This window comes from Polypterus senegalus, chromosome 15 (genome assembly GCF_016835505.1).
Source record: "Polypterus senegalus isolate Bchr_013 chromosome 15, ASM1683550v1, whole genome shotgun sequence".
In the NCBI taxonomy this organism is placed as follows: Eukaryota; Metazoa; Chordata; class Cladistia; order Polypteriformes; family Polypteridae; genus Polypterus; species Polypterus senegalus.
In genome coordinates, this window is record NC_053168.1 from 429,067 (window position 1) to 453,508 (window position 24,442).

General features: G+C 53.8%; 2 protein-coding genes across 3 annotated transcripts in view; one reads left to right on the top strand and one right to left on the bottom strand.

The window, feature by feature from the left end:
• The window catches only part of tgfbr2b (transforming growth factor beta receptor 2b), a 28,711-nt gene extending 15,187 nt beyond the window's left edge, over positions 1-13,524 (top strand). The window contains exons 2-7 of one of the 2 annotated variants that reach the window (XM_039737054.1): positions 859-1,012; positions 2,617-2,810; positions 6,746-7,521; positions 8,462-8,603; positions 10,995-11,122; positions 12,769-13,524. In XM_039737054.1, coding sequence (XP_039592988.1) covers positions 859-1,012; positions 2,617-2,810; positions 6,746-7,521; positions 8,462-8,603; positions 10,995-11,122; positions 12,769-12,948 — 1,574 coding nt within the window. In that variant the 3' untranslated portion in view covers positions 12,949-13,524. The remainder of the gene's footprint in view (positions 1-858; positions 1,013-2,616; positions 2,811-6,745; positions 7,522-8,461; positions 8,604-10,994; positions 11,123-12,768) is intronic. The other variant, XM_039737053.1, reaches the window with a different exon arrangement.
• Positions 13,525-16,432: 2,908 nt separating this feature from the next.
• The window catches only part of LOC120515838 (acidic amino acid decarboxylase GADL1-like), a 101,179-nt gene continuing 93,169 nt past the window's right edge, over positions 16,433-24,442 (bottom strand). The window contains exon 15 of the mRNA XM_039737166.1: positions 16,433-17,155. Coding sequence (XP_039593100.1) covers positions 16,982-17,155 — 174 coding nt within the window. The 3' untranslated portion in view covers positions 16,433-16,981. The remainder of the gene's footprint in view (positions 17,156-24,442) is intronic.

Below are 24,442 nucleotides of genomic sequence, written 5' to 3' on the forward strand. Positions count from 1 at the left end.
AAATGGCTGGATGCCACCCACAACTTGTCTCCATAAAGCTCTGCTCTCCTCATTAGAGGGACACACCATGCCCACAATAATACCAAGGAGAGCCCACAAGGGGAGGCATACACAGAGTGCCAAATTAAAGTGCAGCCTAACTACAAGAGTCATGGACCCTACCTACCCACTCGTCTGCCCCCTACTACCCCCCTGCTGAGCCTTTGCGCCGCACTGTAATGAGATGCCCTCGTGTTATAAGGACACCGGTATGGAATGTCCCGTTGTGGTACCTGGCACCCCTGCATCCCTGCACCCCTGAGTGTGCAAATGTCTTCCTGACAGCCCCTCAAGTGCCAACCCTCAATAGCAGAGTGGCTCTGCTCCACCCAGTCAGGGTCCCTGAGCTGTCGTTTGTCAGCCCACCTGCCAGTCTCTGCCTTCCAGTCAGTGATGTGGCCTCATTTATGCCCCCTATTTGCCCAAAATTGTTCTCCTGTCACCTGCCCTCTAGCTCCCAGGGGGCACATCCCATCCCATTTGAATTTGTAGTGACAAGCACAATTGGCACCTGAAGAGACGCAAATAGATGTGAGGGTACAGTTGGCACCCCGGTGGTCCTCCTCACTCACCATGTGGCTAGGGTCCACCCTGAGTGACAGCCAACTGAGTGAGGGGCGCTATAGGACAGTGACAGCTGAGACGCAGCAGGAAGTGAAATAGGCATATGGCCACGCCCACTTAGCCTCCAGTCACTTCCTGATTTCAGGGTCTGAAAGGCGCTATATAGTGCAAAGCCCGCCTGACAGAATATTTTCTCCACGTGAAGGGGGGGGCTCTTCTGTCAAAGTCGCCTCATTTTTTGTTTTTCTCTTCCAGGTTTGGTGAACCCCCATGGTGGCCTTGTCATCAGAAACCTCTGCAAGTTCTGTGACTTGGAGGACACAACGTGTGACGGGGCAGACAAGTGCACGAGCGAGTGTAAGAAGACTTCCATCTGTGCAGCGTTCGACGAAGTCTGCGTCACCATCTGGTAATGTGTGTGTGGAGTCTCCGTGTCACCTGCTCTTGCACTTGTGCCCAGTTTGTGCCCAATAATGCCAGGCTAAGCTCAAAGTGGGGGGGGGGGTAGAGGCATAGCATAATGACTGACCTTCATAAGCTTTATGATAAGCGTGCCCACCTGGCAGTCCAAATGTCTATGCCCTTCAAGTTCAGTAAGCTCAGGCAATGGGTAAACCTTTAAGCGAGGCTCCCTGTACCCATCGCTCCTCAGAAGTTTCCAGATTGCTGTCTTTCTCTTACCTGCCAGTCACTGCCATTTGCCTCCACTTGCCAGTCCCCCTTTGCTCCCTCGATTTGTCATACGTCACCCTTGTCTCTGGCCGGATCCGTGTGCTGCCCTCTAGTGTCGCTTCTTCGCTCTTATGCCATTCATAATGCCAGGGCATATCACCCCCTGGTGGTAGCCAAGACATGCCACTCATCCCAGAAAGGGTTGCCTCATATCATACTGCAATGTGCCCCCGAGTGGCCATGCCAGTCACCTGCTGCCCTCCATTGCCATCCTTCAAGATGGTCTGGACTGGGCAACTCACTTGTCTTGGCAGCTGCTGTGATGAGAGGCGGGTGCAAACCGAGAGCTGAAGATGATCAAACGTATGTTTTCAAACTGGTTAATTGTGCCACTTGACAGGAATGGCGCTTTATTAAACCAGGCCAGTGAACTGGGAAGCACTTGGCGTTGTGAGGTGACAGCCACTAGGCGTCCCACCCAGGGTCACCTCCTGCCTTGTGCCTAGTGCCGCCCCTCTGAGGAGGCCACGCCCCGTTACCTCTACAATGCTCTGGGCTTCACTATGGCCAGCAAAGCCACTTTATAGCGCCTTCAGTTTTCATCCCAAGCCCAAAGCCTGTCGCTAGGTGGACTGCCGACTGGCCACTGGCCACTTTACTGTATGTCACTTTGGGGTTTGTGTCAATGCGCCCTGCCATCCAGGCTTTGGTCCAGTCCTCTGCCTCCCGCTTGACCTGCATTGGCTTTGGTGGACACATGCAAACTGTTACCGTGAGCTGGGCTTGCCAGAGAACCCGAGTTACATCCCATAATCCCGCTTAGTAGAGGGTCATTTGGGGTGAGTGGGGGCCTAAAAAAGCCAGTCACTGGCTTGTCCCTTTACTGCCCCCTAGTGGTCCTTTGTTATTAATGAGTCTTATGAACTGGGCTGCCAGGCTGTGACTGGTGGGTGCCACCTAGTGGTCATCAGGGGTCAACGAGTGGCTCCTTCATGTGGCTGATACTGCCTGGCACAACGTCACTGCAGCCATGCTTGACTTGCCAGTCTGAGATAAAGAAAAAGAGGGAGAGAGGAAAAGATAGGTGAAAGGCGCTATATAATCAATTAATAGACAGATAGCTAGATAGATGAAAGGAACTATACAGTAGCTAGAGAAATGTGAAAGGCGCTATAGAATAGATAGACAGGCAGGTGAAAGTGGCTCCACACTCACTATGAAAAGCACTTTGAGTAGGGAGAAAGGCGCTATATAAATGTACAGAATGCTCATTATTATCAACCGTGTGAAAGGCGCTTTATAACATCCACCTTAACTAACAGACCCACCTTCTTCTTTCAGGAGGAAGAATGACAGCAATGTGACGATGGAGACCCTGTGTCACAGCCCCTCGGTGCCCCTCTACGGCTTCATGCTGGACGACTACAACAACACAGAGTGCCGGATGAAGGAGAAGAAGGTGCTGGGCTCCTTGTTCTACCTGTGCTCCTGTAGCGTTGAGGAGGAGTGCAACAACGTCGTCTACTTCACGGAGGGTGAGCCCTGGGTGGTCTGCCGCCGCTGCCGCCGCCGTCGCTGTGTCCTCCCATTTAGGACTTTTCTTGCCAGTTTTAAACACAGTGGCTCGTGTATAGCGCCTTTCACCACACCTAGCAGTGCTGCTGCAGGCCACCTGTCCCCCAACATCAGTAAGGTTGAGTACCCTCAAAGTGAGGATTCCCAGGGTCCTTAATCTCAGCCAGTTGTGTCTGCCACCTGAGGTCACCTGGACGAGTGACAGGCTGTCATCAGACCTCATGGGGTGAGCCGCTGGCCCAGTGGTCAGTCGGTTGGACTGATTGATTGATTGATTGTTTGACTGCTGAAATGGACGTCCAACTACAACTGAGGCTAAGCAGCATGGCGGCTCAGTGCTTAATGCCACCGCCTCACAGATTCGTAGCCCTGGGTTCTAATGCCCCTCAGACACTGTTCTGTCTGGCTGTGTCGACTTTCTTCTAGGTGGTCCCACTTTTCTCCCCCATCCCGCAGACCTATTCTTGGGTCCATTAGCATCTCTCAATTGGCCCCACATAAGTAAGTGTGTGTGTGTGTGTGTGGCGCCCCCTACTGGGCCAGTGCTTTGGGACCCCACACAACATCAAACTCGACCCTGTGGCCTCAACGAGGTGTACATGGATGGAGTCGCCCCCTGGTGGCTCAGGGGTCAGCGTGATGAGTCCTGACTTCAGAGCTGCTTCTCCAGGTGAAGGTTGCGTGGACTCAACAATGGTGGGACTTCACTGGGAGATGCCAGTCTGTCAGGTCTCTGATGCCCATAGCCACAATACCAGGAGGACCTCACACCAGCATCATCTTGGCTGGCAATGGAACTGGGGTCTAAGCTCCGGAGGGTGCATCATGGTGTCTGGTGGGGAGCTGCCATGCCATCTGTGCTTCAGTGCTGTCTGCCTGGTACTACCATGCTCTGCTTTACCCATTGCCCCTGCCCTTGCCCAGCTTGGCCGTCTTTCCCATTCTGCTGACTTCAGAGCTCGCTGCTCATTTGCTGCTCCTTCCCGGACTTCACACATCTCATCAGGCTCAGACTGGCGCCAGCCTAAATTGTGGTGGGTGATCTCACAGTCTGATGAGGGTAACCCGATGCCCTTCTCACCTGAGGCCATCTGATGTCAGTCTCTGCCCCTCCCCGATCCTCTACCCTGATGTACTGGATGGCACTGGCGAGATGCAGTTTGAAGAAGTCCAGTTACGGCCTTGAACCCCGTGGTGCCAGGATAGACAGCACCTCCCCTGTTCAGGTAATCAGTGGGGCACCATTAACACTGTCCCCTGTCAGTCACAAAGTGTAAGGCCAATCTGTGCCCACTATGGACACATATGGGCCAGTCACATGCTTTTATATAGTGCCTTTCATATGTTACGCCTAGTCAGCCGTTTAGAGCTTCAGTAGCATCACCCTGGCGAGGTGCAGACTGGATGCCACAGTAGCCCACCCTGGTGGGACTTGTGTGCCTCTCGCTGAGGCCTACCTGGTCCGAGACATTAATGTTTGGGCAGTGCGTCTTGAAAGGCGCTATATAGGCTTAGCCTATGAAAGGCGGTGCATGGGCACTGAGGAGGTTTCTCCTGAAAGGCGCTATATGATGACTGGTTAAACCTGTCGTTTCAAACCATCATCAGACCATCCTCCTTATGACCCCCAGCCTTACAGTGCTGGGGTCTGCCACTGCCCACCCTACCCTACCCACCCTAACACCTGTTGCGTTTGCCTATGTGACGTCAGGCATTGACAGGCCAGCAGATTTTGGCTTGTGACGGCTTATCGACTTTTCGGCCCACCACTTTAGACGGCCCGCTGCAGTCCCAGACATGTGGTTTCCTGTCTGAGTGGGATATGGTGGGCTGGGGAGCAGACAGCTGGCAGCGACGAGCCGTCGTATCGACATCCGTGTTACCCAACAGACTGCACCTGAGGGGGTGGATTTAAATGGCACCCCCTTTAGTGGTCTCTTCGTCGTCTCAAACCCCCACCGTCACTCCCCTCACTACCAGCTGCAGCACAGGAGACCCCCGGGTTCAAATGCAGTAAGACTTAAGTGGCTGGAGTTCACTCGTTCTGAGGGCCCTTTGGATGATGAAAGGAGCTATATAACATAAATGAGGCAGACTCCACTATCATGCAGAAAGGCACTACATAAAAGTAAAGCACTTGATCCTGGCGCTGCCCGCTGAGCCACATGGGCGTCAATCAGTGGTAACTTGTAAGGCACCATAAAGAGTGAGTCCTTACTATGCCTTGTTTTTGCCCCCTCATGTTTGAGACCGAATATATAGCGCCTTTCAAGTCAACTGCCATGCCACTTCTCATTATAGGGGGTCAGCGTGTTGCTCATGCCAGGAAGTCACGTTGGAGTCCTTATCAGCTGGTGAGATCTGAACTAGGGGTCCTAGCGAGGGGGTCCTGGCCTGCCCCGTCCTGGCCTGCCCCAGCTGCACCCCTGGCTCCTTCAATTCATAAAACTCCTCATGGTGTGATCAGGGTGATTTGTGCTGGTCAGCTTTATTACAGTTGGCGGTGTACGGCATGTTTAATATAGCGCTTTTCACAGTGTGCCCGCAGTGGCCCATGGCACAAATGTGGACGTGTGTTTGTGTGTGAGCGCCATACTGGTGTGAAGCTAAGGGGCACTCCAAATCGGGTCTCACTAGCGCCACCTTGTCAGTCAGCCGTCTGAGCACCCTGGGCTAACATCTGGAGTGCAGATGGCGAGTGGGCACATCTGTCTTGGTGCACCAGCTGCCATTCATCGAGTAGCGAGGGGCTCTCAGATGTTCTCACAGACACAACAAACCCAAAAAGCAGCAGAAAACACAACAGGAGACACGGGGAGGACAGCTGGTGAAGTGACGTCACCAGGGAGGGAGGGGACAGCACACACAGGCTGGAGGGCGCAATGTGACACCAAGGGAGGGGCTCCTTTCATCAGTTGAGTCTCTGAATTGTGTATGCCAGTTTCTTTTGCCCACTATTTTGCTGTTATACCTTTCATATACCACCTTACACATCCGCCCATAGCTGTCCAAATGTGTAGTTATATAGCGCCTTTCACAAATCTGCCTGTCTGTCCACATGTGTATTTATATTGTGCCCTTCATAGCTCTGCAGTAAGGGGGGCTTTGTTTCCTCCTCCTCCTCCCTGAACTCTCCAGCCCACCCCCGGCCAATTCCACAGATGCCCATATATGGACTACACTGAAAATTCCACAGATGCCTTCCACAGCGGGGGTGACGTTAGCGGGCATGTGGCTGCAGGGAAATTCCCGGGCCGAGTCTAACTGGTCCACCTTCACAGCTCACACGGGGTGACCACCCACCTGCCGACACAAAGCCCCTCGTTTTGGCCCCCTGATGATGCCAGGCTAAGCTCAGTGCCCTCGGGCTCCCTGAACTGAGAGCCATCTGAGCAGATGACCACCCGGCCTGAGTGAGGCGGGAATGCAGGAGCGCCCTCTAGAGGACATGTGGAGGAGTGTCACTTGGGCCTCTGTCACTTTGAGTGCTATGAGGATGGCAGGAGGAGTCCGGGGTGGTGCTCTGGTGCAGTGGCCCGGGCAGAGCTTGTGCCCACCCTGCTATATAGAACAGAGCTGTGCATTTCAGATGAACTGAAGGCACCAAGTTAATGCCACTCGTGTCTAGTCCAGGGTTGGCTCCCACCTTGTGCCCAGCGCTGCTGTGGTAGGCACCTGCCGCCCATGCCCCTACATTGGTTCAGTTGCTTGGCTCGTGGACAGGTGGATGAAGGTGTTCTTTTTTTTTATAGCACCATTCAGCGTGGCACATGAGCCCGGGCGATGGCTGGCAGTGCATTACGTGTCACCAAACTTTCTGATTTTTTTTAGTTCAAATTTGTTTCAAATTCACAGATGCTTGGTGACAACTGTGTGACCTTTCTTTCTTTTATAGCAGAAAAGCCCACCTTGTCCATCCCGATGGTGACAGCCATCAGCCTCCTGCCCCCGCTGGTCATCGCCGTCATGGTCATCCTGGCTTTCTACCGCTACAGGGTCATCCGGCAGAAGAAGTTAAACGAGGAGTGGAAGAAGAAGAAGAAGCGCAAGCACGACTGCAGCGACGGCTGTGCCATCATGACGGACGACGACCAGTCGGACATCAGCTCCACGGTGGCCAACAACATCAACCACAACCTGGAGCTGCTGCCCATCGAGCTGGACCTGCAAGTGGGCAAGGGGCGCTTCGCGTCCGTCTACAAGGCCAAGCTGAAGCAGAGCACCGCCGAGCAGTTTGAGACGGTGGCCGTCAAGATCTTCTCCTACGAGGAATACGCCTCCTGGAAGAACGAGAAGGACATCTTCTCAGACATCAACCTCAAGCACGAGAACATCCTGCACTTCCTGACGGCCGAGGAGCGCAAGGCGGACAAGCAGTACTGGATCATCACCGCCTACCACGCCCTGGGCAACCTGCAGGAGTACCTGACGCACCACATCCTCAGCTGGGACGACTTCTGCTACCTGGGCGGCTCCTTCGCCCGCGCCCTGGCCCATCTGCACAGCGACCACACGCCCTGCGGTCGGCCCAAGGTGCCCATTGTCCATCGGGACATCAAAAGCTCCAACATCCTGGTCAAGAACGACCTGACCTGCTGCCTCTGCGACTTTGGCCTGGCTCTGCGGCTCGACCTCTCGCTGTCCGTCGACGATCTGGCCAACAGCGGTCAGGTGAGATGCCTTCAACTGCGGGCACACCGGCTTCTAGTGGCTGTTACCTACATTGGGCATGCCGCCCTCTAGTGGCCATTACCTACTTCGGGTCCACTGCCCTTTGATGGTCATTACCTCCTTTTGGCACACCGCCCTCTAGTGGCCGTTACCTACTTTGGGTCCACTGCCCTCTGCTGGTCATTACCTCTATTGGGCACACCGCCCTCTGGTCGCCGTTACCCCCTTTGGGCACACCGCCCTCTAGTGGCTGTTACCTACGTTGGGCACACCGCCCTCTAGTGGCTGTTGCCCCCTTTTCACACACCGCCCTCTAGTGGCTGTTGCCCACTTTGGGTCCACAGCCCTCTGCTGGTCGTTACCTTCTTTGGGCACACCGCCCTCTGCTGGTCGTTACCTTCTTTGGGCACACCGCCCTCTGCTGGTCGTTACCTTCTTTGGGCACACCGCCCTCTGGTCGCCGTTACCCCCTTTGGGCACACCGCCCTCTGGTGGCTGTTACCTCCTTTGGGCACAGGATGTACCCTCACATCTGAGTGACCCAAATCAGGCTAGGCAGGAATGCCAGCTGAGCAAGTGGTTGCCATAGGTTGCCAGGGTCTAGGGCATTGGACTACTCAAGGCCTTGTGGTGGGCTTACAAACTGGAGTCCATAAAACTCTCCCATACACAAATTCAGGCACCTGGTTGGTAAACTGAAGCAGACGCCCACCATTGACCCTGCTGTGGCCACCATGCTAGCAGAGAAGAAGCTTCAGTTCATGGGGACAGGGTGACAGGGTAGAAGAGTGCATCAACACATGGTACAGTGCCATGGTGAGGTCATCCAGGACAGGGCAGTTGTGAGTGCAGGGGGCACCGCTAGAGAGGGTCTTCAGCTGAGACTGGCATGATGCCATCCTCTTTGTCTAACTCCTTTCCTCTTCTGTCTCTCTTCCAGGTTGGCACTGCCCGCTACATGGCTCCTGAAGTTCTGGAATCCCGCATCAACCTGGAGAACATCGAGTCCTTCAAGCAGTCGGACGTCTACTCCTTGGCGTTGGTCCTCTGGGAAATCACATCTCGCTGCAGTGCCATCGGAGGTAAGAGAGTGAGGGGTGTGATGCCCCCTCAGTGGGGTGAGGGCATCTGGTGGAGGCGCAGGCTAATGATATTTGTTAAAAAGGGCTGACCAGTTGTATAGTGCCTGTCCTCTATAAATCTATCAATCTAAGGGTACACACACGGGCACTTGGCACCTCAATTACGGATCACAGGATGAACATCAGTCAATGCCCCTGCCCCACCTGCTCGGACATCATTAGACTGGACTTGGCATGTTCTCCCCGCTGGGTAGCCCTTGAGTTTAGGCGGATACGTGTCTGCCCATTGATGGATTGGCACCCCAACCAGAATTGGGTCCTGCCTTGTGCCCATCCACCATGACTCTGAATTGTTTTAAGCGGACCTGACAGTGTCACACATGGCACTCTACTGTGTGTACCACCCACCTCTAGGGGGCACTCTGCAGTCCTGGGGTTCACTTGCTTTTCTCCTACAAACTAAACCCCCGTTCAGGGTTCTTTCTGGTCATCAATGAGCTGTCCAGCGTCCTGCTGTGCCCACCTCTATAGGTCACTGGGTGGGATCATCTCCTTTCAGCTGCTGACCAGTGGTCACCAGGGTACTCCTGGGGGTTCTGTCAGGACAAAAGGAGTGAACTGTTAAAATGCACATCCAGTGCCCACCAGCAGAGAGCAGTGGGCTTCAAGGTGCTGAGTAGACGAGCTGGAATTTCAATCCTCGAATTGCCTTCATATTTCCACCTGGTGGGCACTAAGGGGAGGTGCAAGTGGGACAGGAAGGTGGTGGGCATAAAGGAATAAACGGAATTGGCCAACAGACTCCACCCTCTTTGTGTTCTGCCCATTCGTGACACCCCCACCGAGTGCGCATTGGCCCTTCAGCAGGGTGGAGATGGCACAGCGATTTCCTATGAACGATATGCCCACTGATGTTTCTGCCCAAGCCCTTCTGCCACAGAACAAGCTTTGGCCAGAATTCCACCCGCGTGACTGTAAATCAGCATGAGTGCCTCCTGCTGGGCACTGCCATTCTGTCTGGGGTTTGTTCTTGGCGTGCGCCTGTGGCTACTCCCTGTGCCCTCACACCAAGTCAAAAATGGCAGCCACTGAGGCGACGTCGTCTTTTGATGCCTTCTCTGGAGTGACCAAAGTCACATTATATAGCGCCTTGTATTGTCTTCGCCACTGAGGACAGGAGAAGGCGTCATTACAGCCTGCATATGGGGCAGGGAATGGCGCTATATAACAGGGGGGCCTGCATATGTCAGAGCATCGTGGTGCCCAAACACCCTGCCAGAGGGCCAGCACATGCTGTGGCCAGGAGGGATGTCACCACGCTTGGCACAGACCAGTGAAGTGTGAATGACACAGCCGTGCTAAGTGTGACTGCAGCATTCTTTGGTCGGTGACCCACCCACATGTCACACTCGTAGACCACTTCATAATGTGGCCCTTAGCCTGAGGGGCAGTGGGAATGGGACAAGTCGCTACTGGGTGACGCCACATGCGCGCACCGCAGGCCACCATGGGTTTAAGGTAACGGAGACCCCCACAAGCCATAATGTCCCCAGTGTGGGAAAAAAAACAATTAATTGAGGGCAAAGTGACGAGAGCACACTGCCCCCTGTGGGCTACCAGAGACACTACAACAACGAGTGTAAGGGCAGCAAGTCCAGCCAGCGTTCGCAGAGCCCCCTGCATCACCCTCTGCACTGGCAGGAGATACGAACAGGGGTCCGGGGCTCTCTCTGCCACTGGGATACAGCACAAGGCTGCAGGTCCAGTCCACCCGAGTGATTCGCAGTGTGACCCTGCCTGAGCCCCTTCACTGCCTGGTGCTCGGGGTGTGCGCTGGCTGAAGTCACCAGGACAGAACCAAATGTCACCTCCACTTTGGGCAGCCCAGCTTAGCCCTGCCATTGAAGTATAAACGAACGAGCAGCAGAATACGGTGAGCAGCCTTGTGTGACACTTGTTGTCAGCGGTGGCACTGGACCAGGGGACTTCTGCCTCGTCAGACGCCCGCCTCACTGCCGCCTGCTACCCCCTCTTCTCCTGCACTGATACTCTTCTTGTATTGTTTTTTGACACTTGACTGTCACATCTGTGTGGGCCCCTACTTGCAATGGCCAGACCCCCTATAAACACCACCTCGACTCCTCTTATGTGATCCAATCCCAATACTTCAACTGGTATGGCCACCTTGGCACAAAGGAGGTATTCTACATCTGTTATATAGCGCCTTTCACTCTGTCTGACAGTTCAGTATATAGCGCCTTTCACGTCAAACTATCTCGGGTGTGCCCAGCTCCCTTTGCCAGTGCTGGATGCCCATGGCTTTACGTTAAACAAGAAGCTGACTGCTTGATGGGCACAAATGCCAACCTTAACTTCCTCTTCTCTCTCCAGATGTCAAAGACTACGTTCCTCCGTTTGGCTCCAAGGTGGGCGAGCACCCCTGTGTGGAGAGCATGAAGGACAGCGTTGTCAGAGACCGAGGGCGGCCAGAGATTCCCAACAGCTGGCAGAAACACGAGGTACCCATCCTGTCGACATGGCTGGCATGGCAGCACTGCTCATGAGCTGAAACACACACTAAACAGTTCAGCAGACCTGGGTTCAAATGCCAGTCTGTGTGCCCCTGGTAGGCACGGATTGGGTTTAGCTCCTGTCTTGTGCCCAGTGCTGCCATGGTGGGCTACAGCCTCCCATGACTCTGTACTGGGGGAAAAAAATGAATGAATGTTAGCAACTGTGCCTGACAAACACTTAAGCCATAAACTGCAGATGACGCAGCAGGGTGGCAGTGGGCAGCAGTGTCCACACCTCAAAGATGTGCAGGCTGGCCTGCTGTGGGGGGCCCCTTGATGGACTGGTACCCCCCAGTCTTGTCTCCAGGGTACCCTCTGGTCCCCACCTCAGATCCTGAAGCAGATGAAGTGGGCTCAATAAGGGGTACATGAATGAACTCCTGTGAGGGTCTGTCGTTGCACACACATGCTGTGAAAAAGTCTTTGCCCCCCTCCCAGTCTCCTAGATGGATGGCCTCACATCTTGGAGACAAAATGCAGTATTGGAGAAACGGGACATGAAGGGACATGCAGTTCACTCTTCAAGTCCATGAACCAAAGTTATCCAACTCCATGTCACCCCTGTGAAAAGGTAATTGCCCCCCTAGTTGCAATACTTGGCTGAGGCGTCAATGGCAGCAAAAATCGGCAAACTAAAGTCGTCTTATCATCTGAGGTACTGGTGAGGAACGCTGGCCCACTCTCTTCTTTTGAAGAACTTCTTGAATTCGGCCACATTGGTAGATTGTCACCTGCTTGTTTCAGGTCCGGCCTCAGGACTTTGACTGGCCACTCCAAGTCTTCTGCACCATTCAGTTGTCGACCTGCCACTTAACCCAATGACGCTTTGGCTTCAGGTCACGGACAGACAACTGAGAATATTCCGGTAAAGCTCCCAATTCCTGCTTGTTTCAATAGTTAGTGGCAGGTCTTTGAATCATCATCATCATCATCACCACAGTAGCACTGCCATGTCTTCTTGTTGGTCTGTCCTGTCCAGTGCCAGACTCCACAGCTTAGGACTGTCGGGCCTTTCTTTGCAGTGATGTTCCTCTGTGATAGCAGGGGCTTCCTTCTTGTTGCTCTCCCATGAATCCTGGTGGTCTTCTGGTCTCTTTCTGATCAATGGAGTCCTGACCACAGCTGAGGCTACCAAGCCCTGCAGTTCTTTTGATGTCCTTCTGGGGTTTCTCATTCACCATTTGGAGATGATGGCTCACACTGTGGTGGAGCTGTGGACTCCTCCTGCCTGTCACCCTTTCTTGATGGCACAGTTTTGTTGACCTTTAGGAATTGTCCTTTGGCGTTGTCCTTGTAGTGACGACTTCACCGCCATGGTGAGGGTGAGGTTTGGATGACCAGAGCTGGCTGTGTTTAGTCTGCGGAGTATTAAGGGGGCAATTACCTTTTCACAATGCAGGTGCTGGACACTGAGTCGTAATTAAGACTTGGTGTTCCAACTTTGACATACTGTCTAAAGAACTGAAGTCCTTCATCAGATCGAGGGGGGCAAACACTTTCTCACAGCACACACACACACAAGTGTGGAAGTCGCCAGGCTGCTCTCCTTCCTTCCTTCGCTCACCCTTTTTTGCTCCTCTTCCTCTCCACAGGGCTTGCAGCTCATATGCTCCACCATCACTGAATCCTGGGACCACGACCCCGAAGCCCGCCTCACTGCCCAGTGCGTAGCCGAGCGCTTCAGCGAGATCGACCAGATGGACAAGCTGTCCCAGAGGAGCTGCTCCGAGGAGAAGATCTCCGAGGACTGTTCGGTCAGCGACGACAAGTGACACGGACCGAGGGCGAGCTGACCGTGAGCCGCACTTCCTGGGGGCAGAGGTTGGTTAGGTGGGTGGGGCCAGGGGGCGGGCTTTCTACCAGCCGCATACCGCAGCTTGCGTCCTTCAACTCTGCTTGGAAACTTCTGGAAGTGGCAGCTGACCGGAGCTCATCTGCTTCCAGCATTAAAGACTTGGGGAGGAGGAGGAGGAAGCAGAGGCGCTTATTCTCGTAACCCACGACGTTTGCACTTTACTCATCCATCTGTACGCCTGTCACTTAATCCGATTTGTATTACTAACAACACAAAAAGTGACTTCTGGGCTCGGCGAGAGCCAAAATCCAATTAGCCTCTGCGAGGTATCAGCTCCCCGACTTGGGGACAACCGGGACTTGGAAAAAAAAATGTGCCTTCTGACAATCGAGGGGGGGCCTCCGCTGGCATGGAACTGGGGGTGTCTGGCAGGACCACAGCTGGTGACATCTGTGCGCCCCTCCAAACCTTCCAAGTGCTTCTGACCAGATGAAGTCATCTGTGTGTATTCAGGACTAATGTTGCCAAAATAAAGGAGACCTCTGAACGCCGAGGCTGGTGTGTGTGTGTGTGACGTCTGGCGGTCCGGCGCCCCACAAACTGCCCGTCTGTCTTGACTCGGCCCACTCTGGTGGTCAAGGTGCCTTCCTTTAGCGTATGAAGTTTCTAGAAGTTATCCGACAGTCACATGTGCATGAGGCCAGTAGCTAAAGCTGCAGCACACCAGACAATGTCCTCTAGGTGGGACAGGGGGGTCCTTCCTCATTTAAAGATACACCTTGGCGACGGTGAAAGAACGGTTACACTCTAAGGGGGCGCACTGCACACTTAGTAGGTTCACAAGTGTGTGAGAATCACTCTAAAGGTGTAGTGAACTGCGATTGGCTGACACAAGTCATGTGAGCACCGAGTGGAGGCTCATGGGCCTTGTAGTTTGGGACGACGCCCACTGCTGACCCTTAAATGGCTGAGGAGTCAAAGAAACACAACAGCCCGTCAGACTTTTAAAAGCAAAGTGGGATGGTGGGGCGGTAAAGTGTTCAGACCACCTTAAGCGCAGCCCCCCGCACACTTCCATGGCTCCACGTGGCACACTTCAGTTTGGCATCCCCAATCCCTTGTCCATATGTGGCCAGTGTCATAACTGTCCCCCCACCTCACATCAGGTAATGCAGTCATTAACAGAAAATGCCCACCAGGATGGACTGGCCCTTGAGGGCATTGGTGGTCTCTGCTGCCCACGTCCACGGCCTTGTGATGCCCTCTCCCTCACCTTCACCCTGTGGTGGGCCTGTTCTTGGGGGCGTCACCTGCTACTGACACCAGCGCCTCAACACACTGGCCTTGAGCCCCACGTACGGTCACACAGAAGGGGGCATCCGTTCTCTTTAGGGTCTCGTTTTAAAATGAATGAATTCTTAAAATCAAGTGTGCTGTTAGCATTTTAAGGACCTCGCAGTGACACATCGGCCTATGAGAAGTGAATGACACAAAGTGAAGTGTGACGTCCTCGGTCGGACCACCACAAGAGGCAGGACGGTCCCAAGTGCTGCAAATCCAAGCACGGCCGCAGTGGGCTCTGACAGCCCCCCAGCACCGTGCACCGAGTGTGTGAGGAGCACCTGGCACCGTGGGCACCACTGAACATTGAGGAGGCTCCTGGCTCGTCATAAGCCATTTCTGGGGGGCCGACAGAGAAGTTTGAGGGCACCAATGACCCCAGCAAGTTGCAGACCACCATGGCGCAGGTCTGCACGAATCACACAAGACTCGACTCTCAGCATGGAGAGGCAGTGCCAGGGTTCAAACAATGTGATTGTGAGGATCGGACATAGCGGGCAGGTGGGTGCACTCAGTGCTCACCCTGGTGGTCCCGGGCACAGCGTATGCCAGTGACTTGGAGTTTCTTCATCTAAAGTCCCTTTTGATTTTAGCAAACGGCTCCACCAGAATCCCGCTACTTACCTCGGGATGTCTCGTACGGCGGGCCGGGGGGCTTCCAAATGGCGGATGATTTGACAGAACACTAAGACTGAGCCGCTGGGGAGTTGATTTTATTCTTTGCAGATGATTTGACATTTGGACAAACACATTCAGACGCTCCTTATTTGAAAGGCAGACGAGACACGGAGAGTGAGACGGAGTCGTCATCGTCATCGTCGTCGTCATCGTCGTCTCAAATACTTCATTGTGAGCGCAACGCGGTTTGGCTTCGCCGACATTACAGGTTACTCTAAGAGAAATGTTCTTAGTCGCGTTCTTCTTCTTTATCGACCCCAATTCTACACGTTCTTTTGGTTTTAACTCTTTCAATTAGTGAAGGCGTTCCGGAGAACCAAAAACACAGACACGTCTACACATCAAGTGACATCAAGTGACCAAACGAGCAGGCGGGAGGTGACAAAGTGGCCTGCTGAGGACTTCACACACACCTGAGACGGGGACTCTTGGAGAGGAGGAATGGCACATTAACGCGGCCCTACTGCGTAATCGGGGGCTTCGGCTGCGTCACGAGGTGGTGGGCTTGATGAGCAACTGACTGGCTGTCCTGGGGGGCCGCAGCGCACTTGGCGCTCAACTCAAATGGGAAATTCCAATTCAAGTGCTCCCCTAATTAGGAAAACTCGGACGCTGCTGCTCTTTCAGAAATTGTGACCTTAAAAATGAGCAACACGACACCGACAAGCACACACTGCGGGCGCCGGCCACGCTTTACATCAAGGTGGCATGGCGGCGGTCAGGACTGGCACGTCGCACTCCACTTGCCCCTCAGATTCCTGATTGTGCAATTGGAGTGGGGTCTTCACCCATCCACATGCTGCACCACGATACGCACCAAAAGACGGCCATTCACCGTAGTGCTGGAACAACTCGACTGGAGCAGACCGACGGGACACGGGGGGCCGACAACAACTCGCTAAGGGCGGGCGGAGACAGAAAGGTAAAGACAAGGGGCATCTCGTGGGGCGGAATCGGGGAGAATTGATCTTCACTTTCTAAAGCAGCTCTTAAACCTCGTAGATCTGCCATCATCTGAAGGACGGCTGTGGAATGTCGACATCCGTGGTCATCACACGAAGAAACGACTGGACAGACAAAGGGAGGGAGAGAGGGAGGGACAGACAGACGGACGGACATGAAAGGCACTATATGATAGACAGATAGAAGTGAAAGGCGCTATATACGTTAGACAGACACATAGACTGATAGAATCTGGTATAGTAGGCAGGATTAGACAGACAGACAGACGGACAAAGGGAGAGAAAGAGGGACAGATAGATGGATAGACAGACAGTCAGACATGAAAGACACTATAGATAGAAGTGAAAGGCGCTATATACGATAGACAGAATTTGGTATAGTAGGCAGGATTAGACAGACAGACAGACGGGACTGCAGTGTAAATCGAGTTAACGTTCCCTCATCCACGCCGGGCGTCTCGTTTAGAAGCCCAGTGAACGTTTTTTTGACTCGCCGCCTGCTCGCCGCCCGTTTCAACATTTCAAAGCAGAAGTGACAATCGTGTCTGGCACTTGCAGCCCGGGTTCTCGCTGCTCTGACTATTTAAGTGAAGCTGATGCCTCGGTGCCTTTTGTCTGACCCCCCTAACTCCCCCATCCTAAGGGCGCCCCCTGCTGCTCATTCCCAGCGCCTTCTCGACTCCCAGAAGTGCTTTGGATGCCCGTGGGCACATCGAGTGAGGTGGCAGCATGATTAGCATGAGGACAACTGCTAAGCTTATTTCAGCTCGGTGCCAAGCAGTGCTATGGCATCGGGCTCGTCGACTTGGTCAGATTCAGGGCGGTCGTCTTTACTGCGATCCAAATGAGGTCAGCAGGGCCGATCAAACCTTCAGTACGGTTTAAACTTCAAGACAAGAGTACAGCAGTATCTTTAGACCAAAACATTTCTGAAAGAAAGTCATCATGTGGGCAGAACTAATTTCCGCTTTGGATCGACGCTGGCGAGGAGACTTCACGGGGTTCCTCTGGTCGTCCAGACGCCGGCCGCTACATGTCCACGCCGAGGGCCTCGATCTCTTTAAGCACAAAATCCATATCTTCACGGCTCACCTGGGGGCTGATGACGATCTGGCGAAAGAAGTTCACCTGGCTGCGGTGTGGCTGGTAGCCGATCATCATGGAGCCCTTCTTCATCATCCTCTCTTTGATGGCCGGTGCAACCTGCCAACATGAAATTGTCATTCAGTGGGTGACACACATAGAAAACACATCTGAGCACGCGACACGTGCCATGGCACTCACTCCCCGTGTTTTATTGGCATTCCAGTCGAACTCGACACAAACACTCACGTCAATGAGACGGGCACAACTTGTCAGCTTTATGGGACTGGTGACACAAGTCGGGGTGATCAATATGAGCCACGTGCGGACCGTACCCCCCGTCTGTGTAGAAATGTCGACATGAAACGCCAAAGACCAGACGTTACCAAGGCCCTTAGGTTCTCAGGACCTTCTGGAGCTGAAGCTGGAAGGCAACGACCGGCAGTGCCAGGGGGACTGAGACTTGGGTTTGCTCCTGAGACACGGGGTCCGGTACGGGGTACTGCCATCCTCGTGCACCGGTGGGTGGGACAGGCTGGTGACCAGAGCACAGGTGGGTACAGTTGGCATGGTCTACACTGGGACACACGACACAGGCCAGGGCAGACGGGCGATTCTGGCAGACACATTTAAATAGGCGAAGATGGCACAAGTCCCGGCTGTTTCTTGTAGGCTAACCAGACACAATTTAAAGAGCTGGTGAGGCTCTCCAACCCACCGTAGCCCTCCGTTATAATGAGGCTGCCATGACGTAAGGTGCCAAGCAGCACTTGTACCCGGCACGTGGTGTTATAGTGAGCGATGGCAGACTATGGCAAGTGACCCAAGACATACAGTCAGGTCCATAATGTGACGGCGAGCACAAAGCCACCATCATGTGACCAAAGTGTAGACTTTCAGCTTTAACCCTTTGTGAGGCTTTAAGAAAAGACGGACATTTTATACAGGGTCCCCCCCCCCTCCCCATTTCTGGGGGCTCCAAAGTATTAGAACCAGCTGACCTAATTACACACACACACACACACACACTTAACGAGCGTTTTCAGTATTTGGTTGAAAGTCCCTTCCAGTCAGTGACTGCCTGAAGTCTGAGCCCACCGCCATCTCAAGTGCCCACCCCAGTGCTGCTCTGCCAGGCCTTCACTGCCACTGTCTGCTCGTTGGACTTTCTGCCTTCAGCAAGTGATCTGCGTGTCCAGTTGGGTTGAGGTGGTCACTGATGAATGTCCCACCTCTTTGCCTTGTGAAGCCCTTGGATGCTGGGGCTTGTGGTCCATCTGTACTGCGAGCTGTCGTCCTGTCAGATTGGCAGCATTCCTCTGACTCTGAGCAGACCGGATGGCGCCCGCTGCACTTTGGAGTTCACCCTGCGACTTCTGCCAGCAGTCCTATTGTCACTAAACACCAGCGACCCGCTTCCATGACCAGCCCATATCTCGGCCTCCACCAGGTGCCACAGAGCAGGAGCCGTTTCTTCTCTTCTCTTCTCTTTTCTCCTTGTTCCAGAAGTGCTTGAGGTTCTCCAGTGGTCTGCACCTTGAGGTGAGTCCCTCTGTCTTGACTTTCATGAGGTCTTCTTTCTCTTTGTCAATGAGAGGTCGACCCCCCATACAGAGCGGTCTTGGCTTGGCTAGATGTCATGAAGGGGTTCTTCATCGCCAAGGACACAATTCTGTGATCGTCCAGACCTTCTGGTGTTGCTAAGCCCACCAGTGTGTTCCTTCTCTTTAAGGGTCTACCAGATGGCTGACTTGAGCACTCCTGGTGTTTCTGCCGTCATCTCTGCCTAACGGGTGCCCGTTTTAATTGGCATGGACTTCATACTGAGAGTTCGGAGTCCGCTCCAGACCGTCTACCTCCCACCTGGCTTGTCTGTCAAATGTCCAAATACTTTTGAGCCCCTGTATGGGGGAGGGTATGGGGGGGGCACCACCTATAAAGATGGCTGGTTTGGTGGGCCCTTTAAATTAAAGCTGAAAGTCCTCACTTGAACTACACGATGAATCCACTGTGTCACCGTCCAGACACGACTGTATGAACAACAGATTTCTTCTTTGATTTACAGATTGGATGGCACGGTGGCGCAGTGGGTAGCGCTGCTGCCTCGCAGTTAGGAGACCCATCGGGGTTCGCTTCCCGGGTCCTCCCCGTGTCTGCGCGGGTTTCCTCCCACAGTTCAAAGACATGCCAGTTAGGTGGATTGGCGATCCCAACTTGTCCCGAGTGTGTATGGGTGTGTGTGTGCCCTGCGGTGGGCTGGCACCCTGCCCGGGGTTTGTTTCCTGCCTTGTGCCCTGTGCTGGCTGGGATTGGCTCCATTTGGTGGTCATTGTTACCGTGCCCACTGTCACGGCCGTCACTGCCCAAAGCCTATTTAAGATGGCAGCTGTACCCTGGGAATATTAAAGGGGCGAGACGGATCAGGAAATAAAAAGAGGAATTTGATTTGTTTGAAATTTCTTTGGGAGAAAATATCCCTGAAAACGGAATCAAAAAAAACAGGAGAAGGTGAACAAAAGATTAACGAGAGCCGCGCAGAGACGCCAACTGCGACTACCAGCTGTGGGCTACCATCTTACATAGGGGACAGATGATGATGATGACGTCACACGCCGGGCCCACGTCACCTGCAATGGGTGTCAAAATCAGACCCGATATGCTGGCATTTATGCAAATAAAAAGGCGGGGACATGACATCACAAACCTGACCTAAAAATAATCGAGCAGAATGTAAAACAATTGACATTTCAAAAGTCAAACCAAAAGATTTACAACAGCGGCGCCCGTCACTACACGGCCAAGGGCCTTTGAATTCAGGTCAGGGAGCCCACCAGATGACGAAGCACCTCGGGACCCCGGTTGGCGGCCTCGCGGTCCAGTGCCACCCTCCAGAAGTGACCCCTTTTCAGTCAGCTGATGGACGTTTCCCAGCCGTTCGGACTTGACTGGCGGCTGGCTGACCGCTCTTTTCATGGCATGTTAGGGTCCGATTTGTTCAGCGGAGTCCGCCTCTTCAGCTCATTATTCTTATTGCCACACCTGAAGGTCCCTCCGTCACCCGGACTCATTTATCTGCTTCACTCCAACTGGCCACAGCAAACCACCCAGAGTGTCCGTCGAACATCACGCAGGAAATCACGCAGATACAAACAATTAATGCAAGAAAAAGGATCTCTGTGTGTGTCTTGACAGTTGGCAGCACAACACCCTGGCACGGCACAGGGGGTGGTGAAGCTGGCACAGGAAAGCGGCCATCACTCCAGCACCTGACAGGGACATTGGAGCTTTTAGAGGCAGACAGGGGTCACCCGTCACTGCTCTTCCTCCTCCATCAGCTTCCTCACCAGGTCACCTGACAGCCACTTGTAGTGAAACGGGGGGCCGTGTAACACACACTCGACACGACTATCTCTGTCCTGGGGGCACAACACAATGCACCTGAGCACAAAAGGTGACAGGGGACAGAAGAAACTGATCATCGGGAGGCCTGCGACGAGACGAGACTTTGGCTGTGAGATCGTTTCAGGTCCCGCCCTCCTCGCCACCGTATTCAGCCACGCCCACAGCCCTCTCGCCTCTCATTGGTGTGAATGCTTTTGACGGACGCACTTCCTGCCTCTCAGCTCTTAGAAATGTTTTCGTTTTCCTCACTTTACGTTCCCAATAAAAGAAGACGAATGACGTCCAAATCTTATTGAGGAATTTCATCCCGAAGGGTTAACAGCAGAAGAAATGAGCAGACGGGCAATCGCAGCACCGGAAAACGATGAAGTCAAACGAATTACCACGAAAAATGACGATCGGTTACATGTCAGATTGGTGAAATGTGTATGGGGGTTGGTGAGTGAAGTGAGCGAGCGGCAGAGCCACAAAGAGGCTAGCGGGTAGTGCCCGCCTGGGGGTTGGCAAATGAAGTGAGCGAGCGGCAGAGCCACAAAGAGGCTAGCGGGTAGTGCCCGTCTAGGAGGTTGGCAAGCAAAGTGTGTGGGGGCAGAGCCACAAAGAGGCTAGCGGGTAGTGCCCGTCTAGGAGGTTGCCGAGCAAAGTGATCAGGGGCAGAGCCACCAAGAGGCTAGCGGGTAGTGCCCGTCTAGGAGGTTGGTGAGCAAAGTGAGCGGGGGCAGAGCCACAAAGAGGCTAGCGGGTAGTGCCCGTCTAGGAGGTTGGCGAGCAAAGTGAGCGGGGGCAGAGCCACAAAGAGGCTAGCGGGTAGTGCCCGTCTAGGAGGTTGGCAAGCAAAGTGTGTGGGGGCAGAGCCACAAAGAGGCTAGCGGGTAGTGCCCGTCTAGGAGGTTGCCAAGCAAAGTGAGCAGGGGCAGAGCCACCAAGAGGCTAGCGGGTAGTGCCCACCTTGGAGGTTGGTGAGCAAAGTGAGCGGGGGCAGAGCCACAAAGAGGCTAGCGGGTAGTGCCCACCTAGGAGGTTGGTGAGCAAAGTGAGCAGGGGCAGAGCCACAAAGAGGCTAGCGGGTAGTGCCCGTCTAGGAGGTTGGTGAGCAAAGTGAGCGGGGGCAGAGCCACGAAGAGGCTAGCGGGTAGTGCCCATTTAGGAGGTTGGCGAGCAAAGTGAGCGGGGGCAGAGCCCCCCAGTCCTGCTTTAGTTTTTTTCCTTTCCATTTCAGTAATCCCGTAAATCACTGCCACTGAGCCACCATGTTGGCCGAGCACACAGACGTTTCTTTTTCTATTTTTCGTACGACTGAGTTGAGCTCAAACGCTCCAGACACTCAAGACGTGCAGCACACTGTGGCGATGCTGCGCCACACCCTGCCACTGCGGTTCACATTGGCCTGGCGTCCTGCTGTTGAAGTCGCCACCGCCATCTTCTTCGGGACTGAGCCGTGAAGAGTCAAACTCGACGAGCTGTAAACGCACGTCTCTGGCACGACAGAGCAGATTCATTTCCTCTTCGCCATCTAAACATTTGGGGGTAAGAAGAAGACGGGCATCCTCTGCCAAGATGGGCGGCTCTGAAGTGCCCAGGACCTGCTGTCAGTCAGTCATTTTAAGAAGACGTCCACAGCCCAGCTATTTGGTTTGTTAGTTCGCCGCAGAAGGCAGGCGGGCCGCACTGGCCGGGTGGTCACAGACGTCTTCAGTCCATCTGCCCCAAGAAGGAGAGGGACGGGGGGGCCTCCATCTGGACAGACCTGGGAAACGGCGGGCCTGAGCGCGCAGCTTACAAAGGACACGGTGACGGCCGCCCGGCTCGCCATGCACCGTGGCTCCGCCTCCCGCTCCTGCCGCTAAATTAGTTCCAGGAATCTCAAAGTCGTATTCCTTTGGTTGTAATTACAAGGCAGCCTGACGGAGGACGAGTGAAGCACACATCCAGGGACTTTGTTCCATTGGCCAACGTGCCGTTCAAACCGAAACATGTTTTGCTTTTGTCTAGAATTAGTTCTGGGCGCGTATCCCGAGGCCACAAAAAATAAATGATTACTACATGACACCATCGAGAAGGCATGTTCTCAACGTGCGCACAGCAGGCCTGAATTGAAACCATCAGGTGCCATGTGTTGCTATAAATCTGCGTCTCCTCAGAAGCACAGCGTCTATTGCTCTTGTCACTTTACCACTTTCCGTTGTCACTTCACATGACAAGTGCGCTTGAAACAATGAAACTGACACTTCTGTCCAGCTGATAAGCAGATGTCACCAGCGCTCTCCTTCTAGCGCATCACAAACCAGCAGGCCACATCCGCTTCACCCGCAGCCAAGGGGGTCACCCTTAAAAAATAAACTGCTCAAAAAATGAAAGGAACGCCTGGAAAAACTGCTGACGTGTGAGGAGCGAGAGGTGGAAATGAAGAGGATCGACCGACAGAGGGACCCCCGAAAACAAAAGGGGCCAAATGAGGGGGCAGGCAGGCGAGTCCACTTGGGCAAAACTCCAAATGGTACTCAGTAGTTTGTATAGCCCCCCTAACCCCCCACAAACCCACCATGCCTGCCAACGTCCCAAAGCGATGACGGATGGCGTCCTGGGGGATCTCCTCCCAGATCAGGACCAGGGCATCACTGAGCTCCTGGACAGGCTGAGGTGTCGGATGGACCCAAACATAATGTCCCACATGAGGCCAGGCGGGCATTGTCGTGCACCAGGAGGAACCAACATAGGGTCTGATGATGGGTCCAATGGCAGTCCTGTGGTGCCCACCGTTGTCTAGCCTGTAGAGGTCTGTGCGTCCCCAGACTGACCATCACTGATCTCCCACCAGAGTGCTCACGTTGAACGATGTCACAGGCAGCATGACGTTCTCCACGGCTTCTCCAGACCCTTTGACGTCTGTCACATGTGCTGAGGGTGACCCTGCTCTCATCTGTGAAAGGCACAGGATGCCAATTCTGGTATTCTATGGCAAATGCCAATCGAGCTCCACAGTGCCCACTAGAGGTCCCCCGTCATGATTGTTTGCTCAGAGACATACACACCAGTGGCCGGCCAGCCTGCTGGAGGTCATTTTGTAGGCTCTGCCAGTGCTCATCCTGCTCCTCCGGTGGGACCTGCTGATGGGTTAAGGACCTTCTACGAGAGGCACTGCCCGTCTGTGACCTGGAATCTCCTCCATGCCCTTGAGACTGTGCTGGGAGACACAACAGACCTTCTGGCAATGCCACGTGGTATTGATGTGCCCGCCGTCCCGGAGAAGTTGAACTACCTGTGCCAGCTCTGTAGAGTCCAGGTATGGCCTCATGCTACCAGTAGTGACACTGAGCGCCTCCCTCCACCTGTTAACCCATTCACTCCTGTTCTGGGGCTCCTCTCATTGTTGCCCCCCAGTGCCCCTGAGACTAATGAATGAGCCCCTCTGCTCCGTCACCGAGCAGATCAGTAGCCCAGACGTGTCACTGACTTGTGACATTGAGGGTTCCTTTATATGCCAAGACGCAGAGCGCCAAACCACACAAAGTGCACTTTGGGATCATCAATGGAGACATCGGCGGCGTCAGATGAATGAGAAGGGAAGGGAATTTCAAAGTTCTTCATCTAAAACTTCATTTATTTGCACCTTAACGGACTTCAATTAAAATACGAAAGGCAAGACTTATTTTCCCAACGAAACTTAGAAAGAAGAGCTCTGCCATTATTATAACATCAGGTGGTCCTTGTCACCAAAGGGGCCGAAGGACAAGTGAAGACCCCGACAGAGAGAGCCCACCAAATCTGAGTCGTCTGTCGTAGCCACAAGACCCCACTGCGTGCCCCCCGACCCTTTGCTTTATCGACTTTCTAGACCCGAAATGGAGGTCCTCCTCCCACCGTAAACCTTCTCTGCTCCATGAAGGTCTCGTCCCTCCTCTGCTGTCATTTGATTGCACCAGGCTGGTATTGTAAGCGCGGGGTCGCCAGTCCATTAGACGGCTCATTCATTTGTGATCTGATTCACCTTTTGGATTTCTTCTG